The sequence below is a fragment of the Hylobates moloch genome, unplaced genomic scaffold (genome assembly GCF_009828535.3).
Source record: "Hylobates moloch isolate HMO894 unplaced genomic scaffold, HMol_V3 SCAFFOLD_12, whole genome shotgun sequence".
Lineage (NCBI taxonomy): Eukaryota > Metazoa > Chordata > Mammalia > Primates > Hylobatidae > Hylobates > Hylobates moloch.
The window spans coordinates 102,371,316-102,396,473 of NW_026652287.1; the positions used below are offsets into that span (position 1 = coordinate 102,371,316).

Consider the following 25,158-nt stretch of genomic DNA (forward strand, 5'->3'; position numbering starts at 1 on the left):
GCTACACAAGGATATGAATCCCAGAAGTGGAGGATGGGGGGCCAGGCATGGTGGCTCATGCCTGTAATCCTAGCACTTCGGGAGGCTGAGGTGGGCGGATCACAAGGTCAGGAGTTCGAGACCAGCCGACCAACATGGTGAAACCCCATCTCTACTAAAAATTCAAGAATTAGCCGGGCTTTGTGGCGTGCGCCTGTAATCCCAGCTACTCAGGAGGCTGAGAGAGGAGAATCCCTTCAACCCAGGAGGCAGAGGTGGCAGTGAGTTGAGATCGCACAATTGCACTCCAGCCTGGGCAACAGAGTGAGACTCTGTCTCAAGAAAAAAAAAACAAAGAAGTGGAGGATGGGGGGTCATTGGGGGCCATTTTGGGAGCTGGCTACCACAAAATATCAATTCATTGCAAAATTTGAGCAGGAGAATAATGTGTGTGTGTGTGTATGCAATCATATATGTATATAGATACAGCTATATAGGTCCGTGTGTGTATATAAATTAATATATAGTATACAATAAGTATACTTATAGGGCCAGATACAATAGCTCATGCCTGTAATCCCAGCACTTTGGGAGGCTGAGGCAGTAGGATTGCTTGAGCCCAGGAGTTCAAGACCAGCCTGGGCAACATGGCAAGACCTAATCTCTACAAAAAATAAGAAAGTTAGCCAAATGTGGTGGCGCATGTCTGTGGTCCCAGCCGCTCAGAAGGCTGAGGCAGGAGGATGGCTTGAGCTCAGGAGGCCAAGGCTGCAGTGAGCTAGGATCACACCACTGCACTCTAGCCTGGGCGACAGCGTGAGACCCTGTTTAAAACAAACGAACAAAAATTATTGAATATTTGACCAGGTCCCCACTGAGGCTGAGCCTTGGAATCTGTATTTTAATCACATTCCCAAGGTGACTTTGACTCCCCACACCCCACCTTTTTTTCTTTGTGTGTGTGTAGTATAACACAAAAAAACATCAAATTCACCATTTTACAGCCAGATGCCGTGGCTCACATCTGTAATCCCATTGTGTGGGAGGCTGAAACTGGAGGATTGCTTGAAGCCAGGAGTTCCGGACCAGCCTGGGCAGAATAGGGCAATCCCATCTCTACAAAAAATGTAAAAATGAGCCAGGTGTGGTGGCCTGTGCCGGCAATCCCAGCTACTCGGGAGGCTGAGGTGGGAGAATTGCTTGAGCCCAGGAGAGCAAGGCTGCAGTGAGCTATCATTGTGTCACTCCAGCCTGGGTGACAGAGTGAAACCCTGTCTCAAAAATTCATTAATTGATTACAATTTTCATTTTAATTATTTTGAAGTGTACAACTCGGTGGTTGGTACGTGAGCAATGTCGTGAGGCCGTGCTATGATCACACCACTGCACTTCCAGCTGGGTGACGGAGAGACACTTATATGAGTCTCTAAATATGTATATACCATTTTAACTATTTTATTTTATTACTATTTTATTATTTTTTTGAGGCGGAGTCTCTGTCACCCAGGCTGGAGGGCAATGGTGAGATCTCAGCTCACTGCAACCTCCGCCTCTTGGGTTCAAGTGATTCTACTGCCCCAGCCTCCCGAGTAGCTGAGATTACAGGTGCCTGCCACCGTGCCTGGCTAATTTTTTGTATTTTTTGTAGAGACGGGGTTTCGTCACGTTGGCCAGGCTGGTCTCAAACTCCTGACCCCAGGTGATCCAATCACCTCAGCCTCCCAAAGAGCTGGGATTATGGGCGTGAGCCACCACGCCCGGCCCATTTTAACTGTTTTAAAATGTACAGTTCAGTGGTATTAGGTACAACCATCACCACTATCTACTTCCAGAACTTCTTCATCATCCCAAAAGGAAAGCCCCTACCTGTTAGCAGTCGCTTGCCTCAGCAACTGTGAATTTGCTTTGTGTCTCTATGGATTTACCTACTCTGGATATTTCATAGAAATGGCGTCGTCCCGAATGTGGCCTTTCGTCTCTGGCTCCCTTCACCTAGCATGATGTTTTCAGGGGCCATCCGTGTCCCAGCACGAGTCATTCCTTCTTATTTTATTACGCCACCTGAAGTCTGACACCCACCCCGCCAGATTTCAGCAGCTGGTTTCTTGCTGGGCGGTGCGGCCCGGAGCTTGAGAGTGCAAAGTGCACCAGACTCTGGAGTCCCGTGACTTGGATGTTAACTCTGGGCCAGTTACATCATCTCTGTAAGCTTCACTTTGCTTATCTGTAAAATGAGCATTGTAACAGCCCCTCCCTCACAGGGCTATTTGCAAAGTGGCTGCTGTGTGGTAAGAATTCAGTAACAGCTTTCATTTTATTCCATGTTGTGAGAGATTGAGAGATGCTAGAATTGGTCCAACCATCTACTATTGTTGGACATTCTTTTCTGTTTTTTCTTTTTTTTTTTTTTTTTCGACATTTTGCTCTGTTGCCCAGCCTGGAGTGCAATGGTGTAATCTCGCCTCACTGCAAGCTCTACCTCCCGGGTTCAAATGATTCTCCTGCCTCAGCCTCCTGAATAGGTGGGATTACAGGCGCCCGCCACCACGCCCGGCTAATTTTTGTATTTTTAGTAGAGACAGCATTTCGTCATGTTGGCCAGGCTGGTCTTGAACTCCTGACCTCAGGTGATCTGCCCGCCTCGGCCTCCTGAAGTGTTGAGATTACAGGCGTGAGACACAGCGCCCGACCTACTTTTCTGTTTTTTAAACAATGCTGAGTGATACGATTTAGCTCTGTGTCCCTACCCAAATCTCACCCTGAATTTTAATCCCCATAACCCCTACATGTCAAAGGCGGGACCAGGTGGAGGAAATTGAATCATGGTGAACCCCCATGCTGTTCTCATGATAATGAGTGAGTTCTCAGGAGGTCTGAAGGTTTTATTTTTATTTTATTTATTTATTATTTATTTATTTAGGATGGAGTCTTGCTCTGTTGTCGCCCAGGCTGGAGTGCAATGGCGCCATCTTGGGTCACCGGGACAGCAGAATGAGACTCCGTCTCAAGAAAAAAAAAAAAAAGAATAAAACCCTGGAAGTGGAATTGGTGGGTCAAAATTTTATTTGTATTATGAAATATTTCTGACTTACAGAAAAGAACAGACAGTAGCCAGGCGTGGTGGCTCATGCCTGTAATCCCAGCACTTTGGGAGGCCAAGGCAGGTGGATCACGAGGTCAGGAGTTCAAGACCAGCCTGGCCAAGATGGTGAAACCCCATCTCTACTAAAAATACAAAAAAATGAGCCAGGCGTGGTGGTGGGCACCTATAATCCCAGCTACTTGGGAGGCTGAGGCAGAGAATTGGTTGAACCTGGGAGGCAGAGGTTGCAGTGAGCCGAGATCACGCCACTGCACTCTAGCCTGGGCGACAGAGTGAGACTCCGTCTCTAAGAAAACAAAAACAAACAAACAAAAACAGAAAAGAACAGACAGTAGGCCAGTCATGGTGGCTCATACCTGTAATCCCAGCACTTTGGGAGGCCGAGGCAGGTGGATCACAAGGTCAGGAGATCGAGACCATCCTGGCTAACATAGTGAAACCCCGTCTCTACTAAAAATACAAAAAATTAGCTGGGCATGGTGGCGGGCGCCTGTAGTCACAGCTACTTGGGAGGCTGAGGCAGGAGAATGGCGTGAACCCAGGAGGCGGAGCTTGCAGTGAGCCAAGATCCTGCCACTGCGCTCCAGCCTGGACGACAGAGTGAGATATTGTCTCATGAAAAAAAAAAGAAAGAAAAAAGAAAGAAAAGAAAAGAAAGAAGGAAGGAAGGAAGGAAGGAAAGGGAAATAAAGAAAAGAAAGAAAGAAATGCAGTTTTGTTACAGGTGTAGTTAAAAAAAATAGAGAAGAAAAGAAAAATATAATGAACTCATGGATTCCACCGCAGGGCTTAAACAAAATTTCCAAATACCAATGTCCCGTGTAGCTTTCCCGATTGCATTCTTCCCTCCCCACCCTCAGGGGCTGCCGCTTCCCTCCCCATCCTGTGTTAGTCATGCCCTTCACATGTGTATACTTTTGCAACATGTATCCGCATGCAACCATTGTTTTGTTTTGCTTTGTTTTGTTTTTCGAGATGGAATTTCGCTCTTGTTGTCCAGGCTGGAATGTAGTGGCACAATCTCGGCTCACTGCAACCTCTGCCTCCAGGGTTCAAGCAATTCTCCTGCCTCAGCCTCCTAAGTAGCTGGGATTACAGGCGCCCGCCACCATGCCCGGGTAAGTTTTTGTATTTTTAGTAGAGACGGGGTTTCATCATGTTGGCCAGGCTGGTCTCGAACTTCCGACCTCAGGTGATCCACCGGCCTCGGCCTCCCAAAGTGCTGGGATTACAGGCGTGAGCCACTGTGCCCGGCCATTGTATGTGTTTTAAAACTTCATGTCAATGGCATTGTAGACTTCTGCAACTAGGGGTTGTCCCGGGTGATATATGGGACACTGGTGCATCTACTTTCACTGATCTATGGTGTTCCCCTGTATCAATATACCAGGATCCATGTTTCCATTCTTCAGGTGATGGAAACCATTTCCAGTTCCTCACTGTTACAAACACGATAGAGAGGATTCTTGCGTTTATCTCTTTATTCCAAGTCGGAGAGTTTCTCTAGAGTGTACACCCACCCACTAGTAGAAGGACTGTACTTCATACACACTGATACGACTTTTCCAGTTAGCTGAGGTTTCTATGAAGTCCTTTATGCTTGCCATTTTCCCCTCCCTGGGTAAGGCTGCTTTTCTCTTCTGGAGCTGGTCAGCTGTCTCTCGCCACTGATGACCAGAGAGTTATAGTAGGCATCACCTTGCTCTGGTATGGCCACCTCTGTCCACCTCTGTCTCCTCTGGCTGCTCCATGGCAAGTCTCCAGCCCCAGTTCCCTTCTGCCGGCATGGTCCTGGTCAAAGTGATGGTCCCGAGAAAGGCGTGGTTGACTTTAGCTGTAGTGGTGCCTGCCTGAGTTAGGGGGTATTTCAGAGCTCACGAGAGATTAGGGAGGTAAAGCGTGGGGCTAGGGGATAGTCCTTGTTGGAGAAGAAATAGCATGAACAAAGGGTGGAAAGCTGGAAGCCAAACAAGTGTATGGTCTTTGTTTTATAGATGGGAACCCGAAGCCCAGAGATGGCAAGTCACTTCCTCAAAGTCACAGAGCAATGCAGAGACTGTCAGCTTCATCCTTATTGGTTGGTCATTCATACATTCATTCAGTACATATTAACAAAGTGCCTAGGCCAGCCATGGTGGCTCACACCTGTAATCCCAGCACTTTGGGAGGCTGAGGTGGGTGGATCACCTGAGGTCAGGGGTTCAAGACCAGCTTGGCCAACATGGTGAAACCCCGCCTCTACTAAAAATACAGAAACTAGCCGGGAGTGGAGGTGGGCACCTGTAATCCCAGCTACTCAGGAGGCTGAGGCAGGAGCATCACTTGAATTCGGGAGGCAGAGAGCCGAGATCGCACCACTGCACTCCAGCCTGGGCGACAGAGCGATACTCTGTCACACACACGCACACACACACACACACATCAAAACACCAAAAACAGCACACCAAAACAGCACCTACTCTGTGCCAAGCATTGTTTTAAGTGCCCACGATTTATAGCTGTATAGTGGACCGCATGTCTGACAGTGATCCTATAAAATTATAATACCGAATTTTTACGGTACCTTTTCTGTGTGTAGACACACAAGCGCCTACATTGTGTTACGGGACAGTAACATGCTGCACAGCTGTGTGGCCCAGGAGCCGCTGGCCACCTTACAGCCCAGGTGCCAGCAGCCCTGCCACGTAGGTGTGAGTGACGTTGCTCTAGGATGTTGGCAGGATGACGACATCGCCTGAGCACGCACTGCCCAGATGGTATCAGTGTCGTTAAGGGAAGGATGGCTGTGGCGAAACAAACAAGCAAACAAAGACCGCCTGTTCTGAGTGTGGAGCTTATTATTCTGGGCGTAATTATGATGAATTGTTAGTTACGTTTGCCTCTAGGATTGAGGTAGGGGGGTGATCCCAATTAGGGGGTGCCCCAGGGGAGCGCCCCAGGAGTCAGGGCTTGTCTCAAAAGTCCCCACTCCTCTCTCAGCCTCCCCTCCATCCGACCCCGTTCATATCGCGGGAAGGTCCCACAGAGTGCCTGTGGATACTCCCAAAACGCAACAGTGTAAACGGGGAGGGAGGGAGAGAGACGGTGGTCTGGGGGGGAGAGAGACTCAGAAGCCCTTTGTAGCCTGGCAGAGCTGTCAATAAAGTTTCGTCGCCTTGGTAACCGCAGGCCTCGCGGGGCGGGAGGGGAGAGGGATGGCGGTGCGCGCGCATTCACCGCCTCTCTCCCGCCCGCCCCGGCTTTCTCCCTCCTGTGGCTGAAGCTTTCCTCGGAGAAATAGAATAGGGAGGCCGCGACTCTATGGTGATGGACGGAGGCCTTACCCAATGGAAAGAGGAGCCGTCCCAAGGCCAGCCAATCATATGCGATTGCTGGAGCTGGCAGAGCCCGCCCTCTTTCCACTTGGACCTGAATAACCTGACCCAAACCGAGTTTCGCCCGGAGCGACTGAGCTTTCGGCCAATGAGTGCGTCGATTTCGGGCCGCAGTGTGAGAGAAGGCGGGACAAGTCTCCATGGCAGCGACTAAAGGACAGCGATGTGAACCACTGACAACAGTTCGCGGTGTTTGACGGCGGCGGGGGCGTGGCGGGGTTTCATCTGTGTATTGACGAGGGCCGGGCGGGGAGGGAAAGAGTGGGGCTTGGCCAATGGGAGCGCGGTGAGCTTCGTAGCAACGGAGGAGTGGCGGTGGCTGTGGCCAATAGAAAGCCTCAGTGGCCTTGGCGGGGCGGGCCCGGAGAGCAGATGGGAGGTGCGGCGACAGTGTTTGACGAGAGCCGAAGGAGGCAGTGGGAGGTGTTGGCGGCGGCGGCGCGGGCGCCTGAGGAGGAGGAGGAGGAGAAGCGGGTGAGGGGCGGCGCGGGGCCCGATCTCTGAGCCCCTTCACGGCCCCAACCCCGCGCCGCCTTGGCTCCCCAGTCGCCCCCTGCCCCGACTGCCCCCCAACCCGCCCGGCCCCTCCTCGTGTCCAGGCGCCCACGTCTCCCGGCCCCTCGCCGGGCCTCGGGCTCCGCGGCACTGCAGCCTCCTTCCTGTGCTTCCTCACCCGGGCCCTGACCCCCTTCTTACGTCCACGGCCCTCCCTGCATCCTCAGGGCCTCTCCCTGACCTCCTGTCACTCTCCAGGCCTCTCCCTGCACCCCCCGGCCTCTCCCTGCACCCTCAGGGCCTCTCCCTGACCCCTCTCTCACCCCCGGGCCCTCCCTGCACTCCCACGGCCAATCTCCGACCTCCTCTCACCCTCCAGGCCTCCTCCTGGACCCTCTAGGTCTCTCTGTGCCCTAGAACCTCTCCCTGGACCCTGAGGTCGGCCTCTGACCCTGCAGGTCCCTTGCCCTGGGCTCTCACCGCCTACCCAGGCGCCTCCCTGGGCCCCCAGGCCCTTCCCTAGGGTCTCCCTTTCCTGGATCCTCCAGGACGCCACCAAGCCCCGTCTGGATCCCTGGGCCCCTGTCCGCCTTCTGAGGCCCTTCACTCACTGGACACCCAGGATCTTCTCCGCCATCCCTGGACCGCCCCCCAACCCAGGTCTCCCGTCTGGCTCCTCCCTGGGTCCCTGGGCCTCTCCCCGTTCTCTGTCCTCCCTGGCACCCCCATCCCTTCCTCACACCCCTCTGAGCGCCCCCAGGCCCGGCTGCAGCCTTCTCCCTCCCGCAGCCCCCTGCCGTGCCCACCTCTGTGCGTTTCTGTCCTTGCCCCAGCCCCCTCTCCAGCTTCCCCGCTGTCCCTGGCGCCCTCCCGCAGCGCCCCCTCTTTCTCTCCCGCAGCCTCGCAGTCTGTCCCCGACCCCTCTACAGCCGTCTCTGCAGCTCCCGCTCCTTGCCCTGCCCCATCTCCTCCTCTCCTGGGCGCAGATGAGCCTGGGGCGCCCTGGTGCGGGGACGAGGCTGGCCCTCCGTCCGGGTTAGGGGTTTGGGTGGTTTTCTTCATCTCTCCATTCTCTCCTGGCTCCGCTTTAAAAAAATGTTTTTGTAAATGTTGACCTGTGCTGCCTCCCCAGAGTCTTCCTTTGCTCCCCTCCCCACCCCGGCTTTTGTCCTCTGAGCCCCCCTCCCCTGGAATCCTTGGAGAGGGAGCAGGTGCTGGGATCCCTCCCCTGCCCTCCCTCCCGTCACCCGCCTCCAGGCTGCCTGGGGCTTCACCCGGAGGCTCCTGACCAGTCCCGAAGGCTGCCGAGGAGGCAGGGGGCGGAGACCGAGGCTGGGTCGAGGTGGGGGTGGAGGGCGGGACCTCGGGCTGGCGGGAAGCTTTGACTTTTCCTCCTTGAGGGCTAGAGGTGAAGCGGCTCCCCATGGTGCTAAGCCTTTAGGGTGATCCCGGCTGCCAATCAGTCAGCCTTCCCTGGGCCCACAGAGATGTGTGTGTGTAGGGGGTCTCTGTGCACATGGGCAGGAGAATCTGTGTGTGTCAGTCTGAGTGTGCATGGGTGTGCCGGGTGCCCATGCATGCGTGTGCATGTGGGGGTTGTATGTTTAGAGGGGGCCTGTTGTATGTTTAGGGGGCTCTGTGCTGCAGAGCAAGAGGGGGTAGAGATGCTAAGGTGGTGTCTGACATGGCTCTGGGGTTTCCCTCCTCTCAGAAGTGCTTGTTGGCGTTCCATCTTCGCCAGCGGCCTGGTGAAGTCAGCACTGCTTTTCTCCCCATTTTGCAGATGAGATGCGCGGCCCCCATGGCTTTTGAGTAGTGCAGGAGTGGAGTCAGCACCGAGCCAGGCTCCCCGCGCCTGCCTTGCCCTCACCTGCTCCTGCGCTCCGCCAGAGGCAGCATGGTCCGCAGGGCACCATGGGGCCTGACAGAGTGACAGCACGAGAGCTGTGCGAGAACGACGACCTGGCCACCAGCCTCGTCCTGGACCCCTACCTCGGTTTCCGCACCCATAAGATGAACGTCAGGTGAGGCGGCCTGGGGGCGAGGGTGGGCCCGAGGGGTCAGGACCCCTCCCCTTGCACTGCTGCTGCCCCTCAGCCCTCTCCTCAGCCTGGTCCTCCCCTCAGCTCCAAGTGGGGGTTGGGGCTGGGGCCCGGGAAGGCCCTGGGACCCAGGCATGCCCTCTCCCCCAGCCCTGTGCCCCCCCTGCGGCGACAGCAGCACCTGCGCTCAGCGCTGGAAGCTTTCCTGAGGCAGCGGGACCTGGAGGCTGCGTACCGGGCCCTGACGCTGGGAGGCTGGACGGCCCGCTACTTCCAGAGCCGGGCCCCCCGGCAGGAGGCTGCCCTCAAGACCCACGTGAGGGCGCCCTCCCCTCCCCCGCCTCACCGCGTGTCCTCCCCGCTCACCGGGCCTGGTCCCGCCTGGCAGACGCTCTAGAGTCCCTCAGCGCAGCCCCTGGGGCCCCCTGACTTCCTAGCCCTTGGGACCATCTGAGGCAAGGCTCAGAGAATCCTAAGAGAGGAGAGTTGGGGGGCCCCTCTGAGATGTAGTCCAACCTCTTCATTTGACGGATGAGGAAACTGAGGCCCTGAGAGGGAACATGAGGCCCCCAAGACCACACAGTGAGTCAGTGGCACAGCAGGCCTAGAGTCCTGGAGAGAGAGGGCCAAAGATGCCCCTGCCCCGCCTCCTCACCCCCACCCTCATCCTCACCAGGTCTATCGCTACCTCCGTGCCTTCCTGCCAGAAAGTGGCTTTACCATCCTGCCCTGCACGCGCTACTCCATGGAGACCAACGGGGCCAAGATCGTGTCCACTCGTGCTTGGTAAGAGGGCAGGACTCCCTCCGGGTCTCCTCGGAGGAGACAGGGCTCAGAGGGGACAAGAGAGACCCTCTGTTCATGGACTAGCCAATTGGGAAAAGAGAGGTGCCTGGTCCTCCGGGCATCCTAGGAAGGTGGTGGGGCTAATCCCAGAAGACCTTTGTGGCAACCGTGGTGCCGCTGGAGCAGGAGACCCCAGATGTGACCCCAGGGTTCCTGGGGCTTCCAGGAAAGAACTAGGCTTCTGCTCAGGGTTGCGCTGTCCTTACCTCATCGTGACCTGAGCCCCTACCACGTGTTAAACACCCCTGAGTGCAGTGAGGAGCCCCTGCCCCGCCCCTGCCCCTGCGGGGTTCACAGTCTGGTGAGGAGACGGGTGGCAGACAAGTCAACATGCAGTCACTGGTCCCAGCTGGTACACGCTGCAGGGGAGCCGTGAGGAATGAGCAAGTGCTCCCAGGGCGAGGCTCACACTGAGAGGGGAAGCACCAGCCTGAGGGTCTGGTGGGGCGAGTAGAGGGTAGTCCAGGCAGGAGGGAATTGGGGGCAGGAGGTGCTATGAGAGCAAGGGGAGAGAATGGGGGCTGTATCTGCTGTGTGCGTGCTGTCCTGAAGGCTTTCAGCAGAAGGGTCCTGTGAGGCTGTGGGCTGGAGCAGGGAAGCCCACCCAGGTGGGAGGGGAAGAGGGAGATCTGGAAGCCGGATCGCCAGCAGCCAGCACCAGCGCACAGGAGTCCCTGCTTCCTGGGTGCCTCTGCGCGGGAGGCCCAAGAGTCCCCTGAGCACCTGCAGGAGGTCAGGCACCGCCCACAGCCCCACCCCCTGGCCTCTTGGCAGGAAAAAGAATGAGAAGCTGGAGCTGCTGGTGGGCTGCATTGCAGAGCTGCGGGAGGCAGATGAGGGGCTGCTGAGGGCCGGTGAGAACGACTTCAGCATCATGTACTCAACCCGCAAGCGGAGTGCTCAGCTGTGGCTGGGCCCAGCCGCCTTCATCAACCACGGTGAGGGTCAGGCAGGTGGATGGGCGGGACGGGATGGAGCCAGGCGGGGCTGGAGGGATGTAGTGGGAGGGTTCTGTGACTGAGCTGCTGAGCTCATCCACCTCTCTTCTCTCTCCTGCCCCGACTGGCTCCAGACTGCAAACCCAACTGCAAGGTAAGGCCCTGGGGCTCGGGAGGAGTGGGCACGCGGGAAGAAAGGGTGCCTGTGGCCTGGGGAAAGGGTTTTTGGTCAGTAAAGAGCCAAACGATGGCCGGGCGCGGTGGCTCACGCCTGTAATCCCAGCACTTTGGGAGGCCGAGGTGGGCAGATCACGAGGTCAGGAGATGGAGACCACAGTGAAACCCCGTCTCTACTAAAAACACAAAAAATTAGCCGGGCGCCGTGGCAGGCACCTGTAGTCTCAGCTACTCAGTAGGCTGAGGCAGGAGAATGGTGTGAACCCAGGAGGCAGAGCTTGCAGTGAGCCGAGATCGTGCCACTGCACTCCAGCCTGGGTGACAGAGCGAGACTCCGTCTCAAAAGAAAGAGCCAAATGCTGCCCCATGTCTCCATGGCTTCCCACGGGTCCTGGAAGGAGCAGAGTGGTTATTTGCTCACAAGGCTACCAGAAAGGGGGAAGGGGTTCCAGCTCGGCCAGCGTTGCCCGGCTGTTTGTGCAGTTGTGCTAGAATCCTGGTGGCCAGCTGCTGGCCATCTTTCTTCTCTGAAAACCGAGCTGGGAGCTGTGCCAATTTGGGCAGAGAGTGTGGCAGGGAGGCAGGGCCCTGTGGTGGGAACCCCTGGCCTTGCAGGGAACAACGCAGGCAGCTGTGGTGGCAGGAGCAGGGAGGCCAGAGAGCCCCAGGGGCCAGGACTCAGGACGCTGTCCAGACATGCCCAGGAGAGGCCGCTGGTTGTCCTGTAGCCCGGAAGCGGAAGGAATGAGGAGGGTTGGCTCCAGGCAGGCATTGAGGGTACACCCTCTGGAGCACAGACCTCGATGGGGCACCCCAGGAGGCATGACAAAGGGGCCCAGATTTTCGGCTCCAGAGTCAGAACTGAGTTGGGGTCCTGGCTATGCCACCCCTGGCCTTTGGTTTTTCATCTCAGATGGGGTTGGTGAGGATCTGCCCAGGAGCTCTGCAGGCTGGTCAAGTGTGCCGGAGGGTTTTGGACAGCGAATGCATGGCCCTGGTCTGACACCACACACAGACACTGGGGGGATGGAAACAAAAGGCGGCGCTCGGAGAGGCTCTGCAGGGCGGGTGTGCGCCAGCCACCTTGAGCACAGGAGAGGGTGGCCAGCTCTCCAGCAATCTAGAACCATCTGGCTTCACAGAAGCGATGCCATGCTGGGCATCGACGGAGGAGCAGAATTTCCCTAGGTGTTAATCAGGGGCAAAGGAGGGCGTCTAGCAGGACACAGCACACCAGAGGGCTGGGGGTGCCCAATGACGGCTTTGGTCAGGCAGCAAGGCCTTGTGGCCCGGGCCAGGGAGCCACGGAAGCTCCCCAGGGTGTATAATGGGGAGCTTTTTAGGTCACCCTGGAGGCCCGTGTGCAGGAGGCTTGGCAGGAAGGGGAGAGGCTGTAGGCAGGGTGGCCACAAAGAGGTGATGAGGAGCTGACTCCAGTAGGGGTCTCGGAGGCGAGGAGGATGAGGATGCAGGTGGTGGCACACTCAGGAGGCAGTGGCCGGTTGGTCTGGGGGCCGTCAGGCAGGCAGGTGGCAAGGGCCTACTCCCAGGTAAATGTCAGGCTTCAGTGGATGGGTAGATGGACAGTTGGGTGGACAGTGGCCATGCCCTCTCCTAGACGGGGAACAGGGAGGGAGGCGCAGCTGTGTGGGGCCCAGGAGGAGCCTGTGGGGCAGCTCCTGGGTGAATGATCCCAAAGGCAGGGCCAGAGCACACAGGGATTGGGCTGTGGAGTGGAGGCGGGCCTCAGAGAAGCGGGGGCAGTCCGTGGCAGGCAGAGCTCAGACCTCAGCTGCCAAGGCACAGTCTGGCGGGGGGCAGGCAGCTCAGGAGGGGATGGGCTTGGGTGTGGCAGAGGAGGTGGGGCTTGGCACGGGGCCACAGAGGCTGGAGGGAGCGGTCACCACTGCTGGCACTGCACGCTGCCAGAAGGTCAGGTTAAATCATCGTCCTGCAGGGAGGGGTGGAGACCAGCCAGTGGGTGGATTGTCCAGGGGCTACAGGCAAAGGACAGGACAGGCCCTGGGCAAGGCAGCCGCCTCGGAATGCCACTTTTAGGGGCTCAGCTGTTGCCCCATTCCAGGAGAGGACGCTCAGGGCCAGGGTGCCCAGCCAGGCGTGGGGAATGGGTGAGCCCTCCCCTGTGCCCTGGGCCAGGGCGCTGAGTGGGCTTGGCCCTCAGTTTGTGCCTGCAGACGGGAACGCGGCCTGCGTGAAGGTGCTGCGGGACATCGAGCCCGGGGACGAGGTGACGTGCTTCTACGGAGAGGGCTTCTTCGGCGAGAAGAACGAGCACTGTGAATGCCACACCTGTGAGAGGTGGGACCGGGCAAGAGGCGGGTGGGTTCGGGGCGTCTGGGCTTCTTGAGCCCAGAAACGCACCCTCGGGGCCCATCCCTGAGTGTGTCCAACCCCAGCCTCTCATCTCCTCTCCACCCGGTCTCCCAGGAAAGGTGAAGGAGCTTTCCGAACCAGGCCTAGGGAGCCTGCGTTGCCACCACGGCCCCTGGACAAGTACCAGCTACGTGAGACCAAGCGGCGGCTGCAGCAAGGCCTGGACAGCGGCAGCCGACAGGGCCTGCTGGGCCCTCGGGCCTGCGTGCACCCGTCCCCACTGCGCCAGGACCCGTTCTGCGGTGAGCACCCCTCCCTGCCATCCCGGCAGCCCCTCCCCTGTCTGCTCCTGGTCATCTGTCTCCTTTCTTCTGAGCTCTCTGCCCAGCCTGGAACCCTCCCTCCCACCCTCAGTCCCTGGCAGGCGTTGCTGTTGAGCAGTTCTGCCCGCATCATTCCTCTGGGGAGCACACGGCAGAGCTGCCTCCTTGTCCAGCGGAGGACCGGCCCAGCTTGCACTGACTTCCCCTCTCCTTTGTTCCTCCTCTCCCTGCCACCTGGGCCTTCACAGCCGCCTGCCAGCCCCTGCGCCTGCCAGCCTGCAGCGCCCGCCCAGACACCTCACCCCTCTGGCTCCAGTGGCTGCCTCAGCCCCAGCCCCGAGTGCGGCCCCGGAAGCGCCGACGCCCCCAGCCCCGGAGGGCCCCAGTGCTATCCACCCACCACGCCGCCCGCGTCTCCCTGCACCGATGGGGAGGCTGTGGCCCCCACTGCCGCCTGCGAGGAGAGGCCCTGGTGGCCCTGGGCCAGCCCCCCCACGCCCGCTGGGCCCCCCAGCAGGACTGGCACTGGGCCCGGCGCTATGGGCTGCCTTACGTGGTGCGTGTGGACCTTCGTCGCCTGGCCCCAGCCCCACCAGCCACCCCAGCCCCTGCTGGGACCCCAGGCCCCATCCTGATCCCGAAGCAGGCCCTCGCCTTCGCCCCCTTCTCCCCACCCAAGCGCCTACGGCTGGTGGTCAGCCACGGCTCCATCGACCTGGACGTCGACGGTGAAGAGCTGTGACGGGCCGGACGGGGAGGCCCAGCAGGGAGCCTCCTAGCGAGGGTCTCTCTCCTAGCTACTCCCCGGGACCTCCAGAAGGAGTCCTTGGACCTCTGGGAGGGAGCTGACCCTTGACTCCAGCATAGCTCTGACCCTGGAATGGGGTTGGTGTGGACACCCCCAGGGATCTGACCCCTGACCCTTTGTGACTGCTGACCCCTGAGCCACCCCCACTCCCACAGGGAGCCCTGGCCATTTGCTGCCCTCCCCACCCCTGCCCCAGCCTCAGGACTGCAGGAGCTATCCGCCTCCCTCAGCCCCTTCCTCACCAGGGAGCAAAGCCATAAGGGGCAGGGGCCACCCCACGGCATCTCCCCAGAAGTACAGGCCTCAGGAGGAGGTGGAACTGATGTAGGGGTGGCACTCCCCAGAGACTGCCCTCACGAGGGGACTGGGTTCGCTCTCAGCTCCGCAGCTGTTTGTGGTGGGGGAAAGGTTGGGGGGTGTCTGGGGGCATGTTCCCCTCACCACCCCTCGTGGGTCTCAGGGAGGCCGGGTGCGACCTCATCTTTCTCATGGTGCTATCCTGGTGCTATTGGGGTGGGGAGCTCCCTCCCCGCCCCCACACCAGAAAGGGGTATGTTGGGGGATTGGAAGCACTTGAACTTTTTATTTTATTAAAACCTTGTTATAAGCAGCACCCTGGCGGTTTTTTGTTTTGGCTTATGTTTTGAAGGGATGTGAGGAGGGTGAGACCTTCAGCTGTGCTGGTGAGGGGGAGGAGGCAACCCAGGCCTTCGGCCCTGAGAGCTGTCAGGAGAGGGATTTGGGAGGGTGATGGACTGGGGGACTGAGGCTGGAGCCCCATCCCCACTCAGGCTGTGCTTGTAAAAGTGCCTTCAGACCCATACTCTCCTAGGAGCGGGTCCTCCCATCTTCCAGGTGAGCTCAACAAGGTTTAGCAAGCAGAGTGACTTGTCCAGGCCACATGGGGACTGGAGGGCCCTTCTCCCTTCTCGTGCTTCTCAATGAGATGCTCCTCCCACAACTCACTCCAAACAGAGAGAGACTGTGGGGGCCCGGCTGAGTGAGGGTGTGGGGGCTGCCCAGGACACCAGAGCCGGGCCTGGGGGAGGTGGCGCTGACAGGACCTTCCTCAGCTGTGGCATCTTGGGCTTTGCTGTGTGTGAGACCAGGACGATGAATCTTGTTTCTTCAGGTCCAATCCAGGATCTGGATTTTGCCAGGGCGTCTTAGCTCTCCCTGCCATCACGTTTTGCAAAAGGAAGTAACAACGGCTGACCATGAACACTCCCTGATCCCAGGTACCTCCAGCTTCTCACAGACACTTCTCATTGGGGCCACCGAGCCCATCTCACTTGGGCAGCTACAGGTCACCTGCTGGCTCCAGGTCCCCCATGTGCACCTCCACATCTGCCAGCCTTGAACAAGCTTACTGTGGAGGTGGACGAGGCCAGGCTGCAGGTATCAGGAAGCTCTCCTTGGCCCTGGTGGAGAGAGAGCAACAGGGGAGGAGGGGCCACAGCGAGTCCCATACGAGCACCTCAGCGGTGGCCCTGGGAGGCGGGGACAAGGGGGCAGTTGAGAACGGGTCAAACCTTGTTTACTTTAAAACTCATTGAGATACATTGGATAATATGGCCTGTTCTATTTCTTTTGCAGGGAGAAAATTCCTCTTCTGATGCAAATCCTGCTAAACCCTGTTTGTTTTCTTTCTCATGTTAAAAATAAGGATGGAGAGAGCTCCAGGTCATCAAACGGCAGAGAGATGGCTCCAGTGGCAGTCCCCAAGGATTTGTCTCTGAGTGAACTGAAGCCCTGCCATTCAGGGCTGTTTCTTTCCTTTTTTTTTTTTTTTTTTTTGAGACAGGGTCTCGCTCTGGCCCAGGCTGGAGTGCAGTGGCGCCATCTCGGCTCACTGCAACCTCGGCCGCCTGGATTCAAGCAATTCTCCTGCCTCTGCCTCCCGAGTAGCTGGGACCATAGGCGCACGCCACCCCGTCAAACTAATTTTTAAATCTTTTTGTAGCGATTGTGTCTCACTGTGTTGCTCAGGCTGGTCTCGAACTCCTGAGTTCAAACGATCCTCCTGCCTCTGCCTCTCAAAGTGCTAGGATGACAGGTGTGAGCCATCGTGCCCCGCCTTTTGTTTCTGAAATTCAGGTGCTGTTGCCACAGCTCTTAGACAAAGAGGACAGCAGAGCAGGGAGTCTTAGCTGAGGACTCATGGGTGGACACTGGAACTTCCAGGAACCTTCTGAAATCTTTTAAATGTTGAGAGTAATACTTATAAGCACGTTTTTTATAGGGGGTTCAGAGCGTTCAACACATTCTCACAAGTTCTGTATCTGCCTCTCCTCCACCCCCATCCCACCCCCAACAAAAAGGGCTAAAAACCAGTGGCGAGCCAGGTGCGGTGGCTCATGCCTGTAGTCTCAGCATTTTGGGAGGCCGAGGCAGGCGGATTGCCTGAGGTCAGGAGTTCGAGACTAGCCTGACCAACACGGAGAAACCCTGTCTGTACTAAAAATACAAAATTAGCTGGGTGTGGTGGCGCATGCCTGTAATCCCAGCTACTCGGGAGGCTGAGGCAGGAGAATCACTTGAACCCGGGAGGCAGAGGTTGCAGTGAGCTGAGATGGCGCCATTGTACTCCAGCCTGGGTGACAAGAGTGAAACTCCGTCTCAAAAAAAATAGAAATAAAAATAAAAATGGTGAGGGCGTTAGAAACTGGCAATTGGGGTTTCCCGGCCTCCGCACTGCTGCAATGCTGAGCTGGTGTTTCTGGGCAGGGCCTGTCCTATGCATTGCAGGATGTTGAGCAGCTTCCCTGGTCTCCACCCACTCAATGCCAGGAGCATCCCTCCGCCCCATCCAAAAATGTCTCCAGACCTTGCCTGATGGCCCCATGGGGGCCAAAGTCAGCTTCTGGCTTGAGCTGGGCAGTACCGGGTGGTGGGGGAGGGGAGACGCCAGGCCACAGTGATCATTCCCTGTCCTTGTTGCAGCATGGAGGGTCAGGACAGCCCTAGGGGCTTGGGCACTCTCAGTCATCTCGCCCATGCAGACGGGAGCTGGCCTGGGGAGGGCAGGTGTGTCTGCTTGGGGTCCCTCAGCTGCAGGGGACCCTGGCTTCCACAAAGTTTGAGGCGTTCATGCTGGCACTTCCCAGCTGGCAGGACCTGGGGGACATCCTGGTGGAGCCGGGGCCTGGGGTCATGAGTTCACCAAGGTAGCTGAAGGACCGGAAAGAAACGGTGTGGCGGAGGGTCCTCTGGTCGAAGCCTGGGCCTGAGAACCCCATCATACACATGGAGGCCAGAGCATGGGAAACAAGGAATCGAAGGCTGGTGGCTGTAGGTGAAGGTGGGAGGAAGTTTAGTGAAACAGGAAATACAACCAGCGCTGACCTGGGTATGTGGCACTAGAACTGCTCTCAGCCTTTGGCAGGCAGGCAGGGCCCTGGCCAAGGACTCCCCACCCTGACCCCGTGTCTCCCTGTGGGGCCCTCTCTGGCCCTTTATGCTGCAAGCTAGTAACCAGATGCCTCCAAGAGCGCCAGGGCCGGTTTATGGGGTCATCCCTGGGCTGTCTGTCCGGTCAGTCAGTCCCACTGTCCAGCACAATGTGAGGCACCAGAGCTGGGCCGACATGCTGATTCGAGTGACTCAGTGTCTCTGTGGCTAGAGACCCCGCGCACTGAGAAGAGCGGGGCCAGACACTGTTCTAACTGCTTTATATGTTTCACATCGCCGTCCTCCCCACAACCCTAGGAAGTGGGGTGTCATTATTATGTCATTGTTACCATATTTCAGATGAAAAGACCACAGTGCAGAGGGGGCTAGGGAACTTGTCCCAGGCCACAGGGTTAGTAGCTTCAGGGCCTAGGTTGAACTCATTCTCAGAACCATTCGGCCTCTGCCACCTTCAGGATGGGAAAGAGGGAAACCCAGAGAGAGGAGGCGAAGCTGCGGCCCCTAGGATCCAGGGGACAGTGAGCAGGGGAGGCAGAGCAGGTGGCCTTCAGGATCCATGGTCTGGAGGCTGGGAGGACGGAACAGGTTCTAAGGGAGGAACTACAGAGGGAGGGGAAAGTGGATGATGGAAGGATTGAAGAGATGGGCTGGAGGAGGAGAAAGAAGAGGGAAAGAAGGGGGGAGGAGGAGGTTGAGCGAACAAGGAGGCAGGTGTTCTGGGTGGGGGCGGGAATAGGTAGAGGGGCCTTGGTTTTCTCTGACCTGGGAGGTTGCTGAGACTGTGTGGCTGGCATTAGGGGTCTCAGGAGGCAGCTACTGGACACCAGGGAAATCCAGCCGGAGCACCTGGAGGAGGTGTTCGGAGGTCGCACAGGTGATGGTCTGCCAGGCTGGAGGCCAGGCTGGGCAGGTCTGCCCCTGCCCCTGGCTCAGGCATCAGTGGGGCAGTGGTGGCTGCAGAGGGGGTCGGGAGTGCGAGAATGTGCTGAGATGAGGTCTGGAAGCAGTGAAGATAGGATGATGGGAGGAGGAGGGAGGAGGAAGGCTGGCCAACAGGGCAAAAATGGGTTCTAGACACGGCTCTGGGGAGGTCAGGAGGCTGTTGTGGCTGCACAGGTGTGGCACCCTGTGTTTGGGATGTTACCTGGGTGACCTCACCAACTTAGCTCCATTCTGTGACTCAGAGAGGGGTCCTGCCCCCGTGGTTCTGCCAGCGCCTCTGTACATTCGTCAAGGCTCTGGGGACGTTGCATGAACAGGAAGCCCTCTTGTAGCTGAGTCCACACCCTGTGCCCTCACCCCGTTCTTGGGTTGTGGTCAGAGATGAAGCCAGGAGGCCAAGATCTCAGAGGTGGCGTCATCCCGGGGGATGGCCCATCTAGGGTGTGTCCTGGGCAGCATGGAGGGCAGGTGAGGGACAGGTCATCATGGGGCAGGGAGCAGGATGGAGTCAGTCCTCTGAGCTCACCCAGCCCCACCTCTGATAATGGGGCCCTGAGCCATTTTGGTTTGCCTTGGGGAACCTTGGGTTCACACAGGTCAAGAAGCTTGTCTAGAGTCACCCTGCAAGTTGTCATGATTAGTTGTAGTCACCTTGGAACCCTGGGGTTGCACAGGGCCTCATAGGACCGTTCAGTCAGAGCATGGGGCTGCCCCCTCCTAAGAGCCCCTCTGGGAGGCTGATAGCTCAGGGAGTACCCGTTGGGAAAACCAGCACCCCAGGCTGACTGGTCTCACGGCTCCCTCAGCAGGACCAGGCTAGAACCCTAGGGCTCTGTCAAGCGGCACTCCTCCCTGTTACTGCCGGGATGGGGAAGGAGTAAAGGATGATTCCCAGGGAGCTCTGAGCGTCCTCTGGCTGCTGGCAGTCTGGCGGGGGTCACGGGAGAAATTGCGGCGATGTGTGTGGTGAGAGAGACTGACAGCGGCCTCTGCGGGGTGGGGGTGCGGGGTGAGCCTAATGCATTGGAGAACTGAGCAGGCTGCTACTCCTGGCTGTGGGTGCAGGTGCCGAAAGGGTGGACACCAGGGGACTCTGTTGGGAATAAGCTGACTCACATGATGGGGATCTCGATGTTCTGGGAGGGGAAGTGAACCAGGTGGGAGCGGGATCGTGAGGGAGAGTGGTGGAGAGCCCGGAAAGTGGGGGAGAAAGGGATGGAGTCAGCGCTGGGTGGTACAAAGAAGACCCCTCAGGACCCGAGATGGGATGGATCAGGGGTGGGTTGGGGAAGGAGCCTGGGGAGATGGTCCAGACAGGAGGGGAGTGGGGGAAGGACTGAGGTGAGAGGTAGGTGTGGTAATTGAGAGGCAGGAGCACCTTGGAGCCATCTGGGTGGGACAGTGTTGAGAACTGGGGACCTGGGCTGGCTCATAGCTGTCAACACGAGGCATCTACCTGCTGAAGTGGAGAGGGAGAAGGGGGACGGGAGGCACTCGGCTTCCGATCTTAGGGCCCTGACTACCGTCTCTACCTGATGGAGCGGCAGTCCTCCACCTGCCCCTTATCGGAAAAAGCAGTGTTAGCCTGGACACAGGCACGGGGAGGATCCCCACCACCACCACGACGCATCGCTGGCTGGGCATTAAGAAGAAACATCAGCAACAGCATAACATTACTCGTGGCTTAGACACTAGGAAGTAGGGGTGGATAACCGAGACCGGGGCTCCGCCAGACAAAAAGATGCAGGGTCACTGCATCTCCAGAGGAAGCCGCGCTCGGGCAGTCAGATTTTGCCGGCGAAAGTCCCGTTCTTGATCTGCTCGTTCCAGCTCTGCACCTGAGAAGCAGAAAGGCAGGGAGCGGGACGCCAGCTCAGCCTCGGCCGAGCCCTCAGCACGCCTGGCCCGGCGCTCCCTCTGCCGACTCACCCAGCTGATGGGGCACAGCGAGTGGTACACGCGGAAATAGTACTCGCAGGGCTGCGTGCTCTTCCCGCGGCGGGTCCTGGTCTTGAGGCAGCGGTGGTAGTCTGTGGGGGGCGGGGGTCACGCGGCAAGCCACGCCCATTCCAGGACAGCACCCGCCCCTCCACCACTCGGTCCCCCCCAGTTCTTCGCTGCTTCGCCCCGCCTCCCTCTCCCCTCGAGGCCTCCGTCCCGCCCCTCCCAGCCAGGCCCCGACCCCTACCTCCCTCACACTGCTCCTCCTAGCCAGACCCTGCCCCTACCTACCTCGCCCCGCACCTTCACGACTCGGCCCCACACCTTCCAGATCAGGCCTCACCCCTACCAACCTCGCCCCGCCCCTCCAGGCTCAGCCCCGCCTTTTCTCTCCCAGGCCCCGCCCCCACCAACCCGGCCCCGCCCCCGCCAACCCAGACCCGCCCTGCCTCCCACTCTAACGGTCTCCGCGGGACTTAGGGTGGGGGTGCCCCTCCCTGCCTTCCCTTGTCACACCCTCCTCCCCCCATAACCTGGCTGAGCAGATCTCACCCAGGAAGTTCTGGTAGCAGTTACGGGTCTGGTTCTGGTTGGGGAAGCGCGGGTCGAAGGGCGGCGTCGACCATTTCCCCTTGGGGGGCTCCTGGGCTTCCACATCCAACATCCACGAAGGAGGCAACTCCTGCGGGACGGGACGGGGACTCCGTGGGGCCGAGGGGGCGCCCTCGCTCCAACCCGTCCCCCCATCCTGACCCCCGCCCCTGAACCCGACCCGTCGTGCCCTCACCAGCCTGACGTTGGCGGCCACTGGATCTGCTGTGCGATGGTCCCCGGGTGCCGTTCGCTTCTGAGTCCGCGGGGTGCGGTCCCACCCGGCTCAGGAGAAACGCACCCCGCGGCCGGATTGGCTAGGAAGCCCGAGCCCCAGCCAATGGGAGCCGTCGTGCACCATGGGGCTGGTAGGGGCGCCCCCACCCCACCCCTTGCTGCCCCGACGCCCCCTCGGGGGCCAGCGCGTGCACACAGGCACTGAGGTGGGACTCGCTGAGTCTCAGGTTCAAGCTTTAATCTCTGCGAAGCTGGGCGGCTCCACGGGCTCGCCCCCGCCCCCCCGCCCCACAATATATAAAGGCATATCCATAGTTCTGGTATCTACCAGACGGGGCAAATCCCCCCAAGCGGCCTTTCAACATTCTGCTTCTTACAGTCGGTGCGCATAGAACCCTGGGGGCCTGTGGGGTTAAGAGGAAAGAGCGGCGGTGGGGTCTGGGCTCCTGGGAACCCCTCCGCCCCCCGTCCTCCCCCCGTCCTCCCCCCGTTACCCCCCTCCGGCCCCCCTCTTCCCCCCGCCTTCCCCCCTCGACCCCCTCCCCCCCGCCCCCAGGTCTAAGGCAGATCTCCAGGGTCTTAAAGGGTACCTGGCAGGGCTGGGCTCCTCTGGACAGTTTCCGACTGGGGTTAAGTCCCCGCATCCGGCTACTCAGTGCTGGGAGTGCTGCAGGCTGCAGGGAGAAAGCAAGCCAGAGAGAGCTTTGGGGGACAGGGTAGGGAGAGAGGGGTACCCAGGGCTTTAAGAGCTGCAGATGCCTGGCTTAGGAGAGCGTCCCCCAGGGCGGGTCTTGCTGTGTGTTTGGCTCCCTGTTGTATCTGCCTGGGGCAGAGCCTGGCAGTAGTAAATGCACAATAAATCCGAGGCGGAATCAATGAGTCTTGGCTCCAGGGGCAGACAAGTAACTGGAATCTGGGCAGGTGGTTTCACCTCTAGATCCCTGCTAAGCTTCTCTCCCTTCTGCCTGGTTAATATCAGGCCTGACTCAGGATTGTTCACACTGACAGCCAAATGTACGAATTAAGAATCCCGGCCAGGTGCGGTGGCTCATGCCTGTAATCCTAGCATTTTGTGGGGCAGAGGCGGGAGAATTGCTTGAGCCCAGGAGTCTGAAACTAGCCTGGACAACATGGTGAAACCCCATCTCTACAAAAAAAAAAAACAAAATTAGCCAGGCGTGTTGGCGCGTGCCCGTGGTTCCAGCTACTCAGGAGGCTGAGGCAGGAGAATCACCTGAGCTTGGGTACCTTGAGGCTGCAGTGAGCTGTGATGGCATCACTGCGCTTCAGCCTGGGCAACATGTGAGACCTCTTTTCTACAAAAAAATCAAAAACTTGGCTGGGCTTTTGGAGGCTGAGGCAGGAGGATCACTTGAGCCCAGGAAGATGAAGGCTGCCATGAGCCATGATCACACCACTGCACTCTAGCCTGGCAATAGAGCTCACCCCTGTAATCCCAGCACTTTGGGAGGCTGGATGGATCACCTGAGGTCAGGAGTTCGAGACTAGCCTGGCCAACATGGCGAAACCCCATCTCTAAAAAAAAAAAAAAGAAAAGAAACAGGGTCTCACTCTATTGCCCAGGCTGGAGTGCAGTGGCACGATGGTGGGTCACTGCAGCCTCGACTTCCCAGCTCAAGCAATCCTCACACCTCAGCCTCCAGAGTGGCTGGGACCACAGGCACATGGCACCATGCCTAGCTAACTTTTTTTTTTGACACGGAGTCTCGCTCTGTTGCCCAGGCTGGAGTGCAGTGGCACGATCTCAGCTCACTGCAACCCGTCGCCATGCCCGGCTAATTTTTGTATTTTTAGTAGAGATGGGGTTTCACCATCCTGGCCAGGCTGGTCTTGAAATCCTGACCTCGTGATCCACCCTCCTCGGCCTCCCAAAGTGCTGGGATTACAGGCGTGAACCACCAACTTTTTTGGTTTTCATATTTTGTGGAGATGAGGTCTTGCGCTTTTGCCCAAACTTGTCACCATTTTTTTTTTTTTTTTCCTTTTTTTTTGAGACAGGGTCTTGCTGTTGCCCAGGCCTGGAGTGCAGTAGCACGATCTTGGCTCACTGCAGGCTCCGCCCCCCAGGGTTCACGCCATTCTCCTGCCTCAGCCTCCCGAGTAGCTGGGACTACAGGCACCCGCCACCTCGCCCGGCTAATTTTTTGTATTTTTAGTAGAGACGGGGTTTCACCGTGTTAGCCAGGATGGTCTCGATCTCCTGACCTCGTGATCCGCCCGCCTCGGCCTCCCAAAGTGCTGGGATTACAGGCGTGAGCCACCGCGCCCGGCACTTGTCACCATTTTTTAATGTACTCCTTAAAGTGGCATTTGGCACACTCACAATGTCATGCAACCACCTCTACCTAGTTCCAGGGCATTTGTATCACCCAAAAAGAAACCTCCAACCTGGCTGGGCACAGTGGCTCACGTCTGTAATCCCAACACTTTTGGGAGGCCAAGGCAGGCAGATCACCTGAGGTCAGGGGTTTGAGACCAGCCTGGCCAACATGGTGAAACTCCATCTCCACTAAAAATACAAAAATTAGCCGGGCGTGGTGGTGCGTGCCTGTAATCCCGGCTACTCGGCTCCTCAAGAGGCTGACAGGAGAACTGCTTGAACCCAGGAGGCAGAGGTTGCAGTGAGCTGAGATTGCGCCACTGCACTCCAGCCTGGGTGACAGAGCAAGACTCCGTCAGAAAAGAGAAGAGGAGGGGAGGGGAGGGGACCTCCAACCCATGAGTATTCACTCCCACTTCCTCCACACTAGACCCCTGGCCTCCAACGATTCACTTTCTGTCTCTACGGGTCGGCCTGTTATGGACATTTCATGGAAATGGGGTCTTTGTGGCCTTTTCTGTCCTCCAGGCGCCCACTCTTGCCCCCTCTACATCCTCCACGCCCCAGCCAGAGGCAGCCTCTTCACACATAAATCAGTCTCCATCATTCTTCTGCTCCAAACCCTCCAGCTCACTCAGAGTCAAAGCCAAAGTCCCTAAAATTGTCTGCAAAGTCCTCCATGATGGGCGCCCCCCTGCTGCGCCTCTGACCGCATTTCCCACCCCAGGATCCCCGTGGTCCAGCACATTACAAACACTCCTGCCTCAGGGACTGCAGTGGCTGTTCCTTCCACTGGGATGCTTTCCCCCCAGATGTCCTCATGGCTTCCTCCGTCCTCTCCTCCAGGTCTTCACACAAACAACCCCAGCTCAGTGAGGGCTCCCTAGACCACCTGGGCTGTGGTGGGGCTTGTCCTGTGCACTGTAGGATGCTGAGCAGCATCCCTGGTCTCTACCTGCTAGAAGTCAGGAGCACGTCCCACCACCACCAGCCCCATGGTCGGACGCTGTATCCCCACTGCCTAGAACAATGCCTGGCACAGAGTTGGCACTCACTATATATCAGAGTGAAAGGGGGCCGGGCGTGGTGGCTCACGCCTGTAATCCCAGCACTTTGGGAGGCCGAGGCGGGCAGATCACTTGAGGTCAGGAGTTCAAGACCAGCCTGGCCAACATGGTGAAACCCCGTCTCTACTAAAAATACAAAAATTAGCTGGGCATAGTGGCGCATGCCTGTAATCCCAGCTACTCAGGATGCTGAGGCAGGAGAATTGCTT

The 25,158-nt window shown here is 58.1% G+C and overlaps 3 protein-coding genes across 3 annotated transcripts in view; 1 reads left to right on the top strand and 2 right to left on the bottom strand.

Moving 5' to 3' along the window:
- The first annotated feature begins 6,836 nt into the window (after positions 1–6,836).
- Positions 6,837–15,111, top strand: KMT5C (lysine methyltransferase 5C). The gene is made up of 9 exons (XM_032171200.2): positions 6,837–6,930; positions 8,735–8,975; positions 9,144–9,309; positions 9,670–9,779; positions 10,614–10,777; positions 10,912–10,931; positions 13,137–13,273; positions 13,403–13,590; positions 13,860–15,111. The coding sequence occupies exons 2-9, from the start codon at positions 8,866–8,868 to the stop codon at positions 14,351–14,353; spliced, it is 1,389 nt and encodes a 462-aa protein (XP_032027091.1). The 5' UTR covers positions 6,837–6,930; positions 8,735–8,865; the 3' UTR covers positions 14,354–15,111.
- A 5,329-nt stretch (positions 15,112–20,440) lies between these two features.
- LOC116479218 (cytochrome c oxidase subunit 6B2) lies at positions 20,441–21,685 on the bottom strand. The gene is made up of 4 exons (XM_032171202.2): positions 21,501–21,685; positions 21,266–21,395; positions 20,702–20,802; positions 20,441–20,610 (listed from the first exon to the last, which is right to left on the bottom strand). Exons 2-4 carry the CDS (start codon positions 21,375–21,377, stop codon positions 20,557–20,559), a joined length of 267 nt encoding a protein of 88 aa, XP_032027093.1. The 5' UTR covers positions 21,378–21,395; positions 21,501–21,685; the 3' UTR covers positions 20,441–20,556.
- Positions 21,686–22,171: 486 nt separating this feature from the next.
- The window catches only part of GARIN5B (golgi associated RAB2 interactor family member 5B), a 10,183-nt gene continuing 7,196 nt past the window's right edge, over positions 22,172–25,158 (bottom strand). The window contains 2 exon segments of the mRNA XM_058425791.1: positions 22,172–22,196; positions 22,198–22,215. Coding sequence (XP_058281774.1) covers positions 22,172–22,196; positions 22,198–22,215 — 43 coding nt within the window.

What these genes read in the sequence shown, in the direction of transcription:
- KMT5C (XM_032171200.2), top strand. Translation starts at nt 8,866, where the DNA reads ATGGGGCCTGACAGAGTGACAGCACGAGAGCTGTGCGAGAACGACGAC. An exon ending in AGCCGCCTTCATCAACCACG is followed by an intron (nt 10,778 to 10,911) that starts GTGAGGGTCAGG and finishes GACTGGCTCCAG; the next exon opens with ACTGCAAACCCAACTGCAAG. An exon ending in ACTGCAAACCCAACTGCAAG is followed by an intron (nt 10,932 to 13,136) that starts GTAAGGCCCTGG and finishes CTTGGCCCTCAG; the next exon opens with TTTGTGCCTGCAGACGGGAA.
- LOC116479218 (XM_032171202.2), bottom strand. Translation starts at nt 21,377, where the DNA reads ATGTTGGATGTGGAAGCCCAGGAGCCCCCCAAGGGGAAATGGTCGACG. An exon ending in CTGCTACCAGAACTTCCTGG is followed by an intron (nt 20,803 to 21,265) that starts GTGAGATCTGCT and finishes CGCCCCCCACAG; the next exon opens with ACTACCACCGCTGCCTCAAG. An exon ending in CGCTGTGCCCCATCAGCTGG is followed by an intron (nt 20,611 to 20,701) that starts GTGAGTCGGCAG and finishes TCTGCTTCTCAG; the next exon opens with GTGCAGAGCTGGAACGAGCA.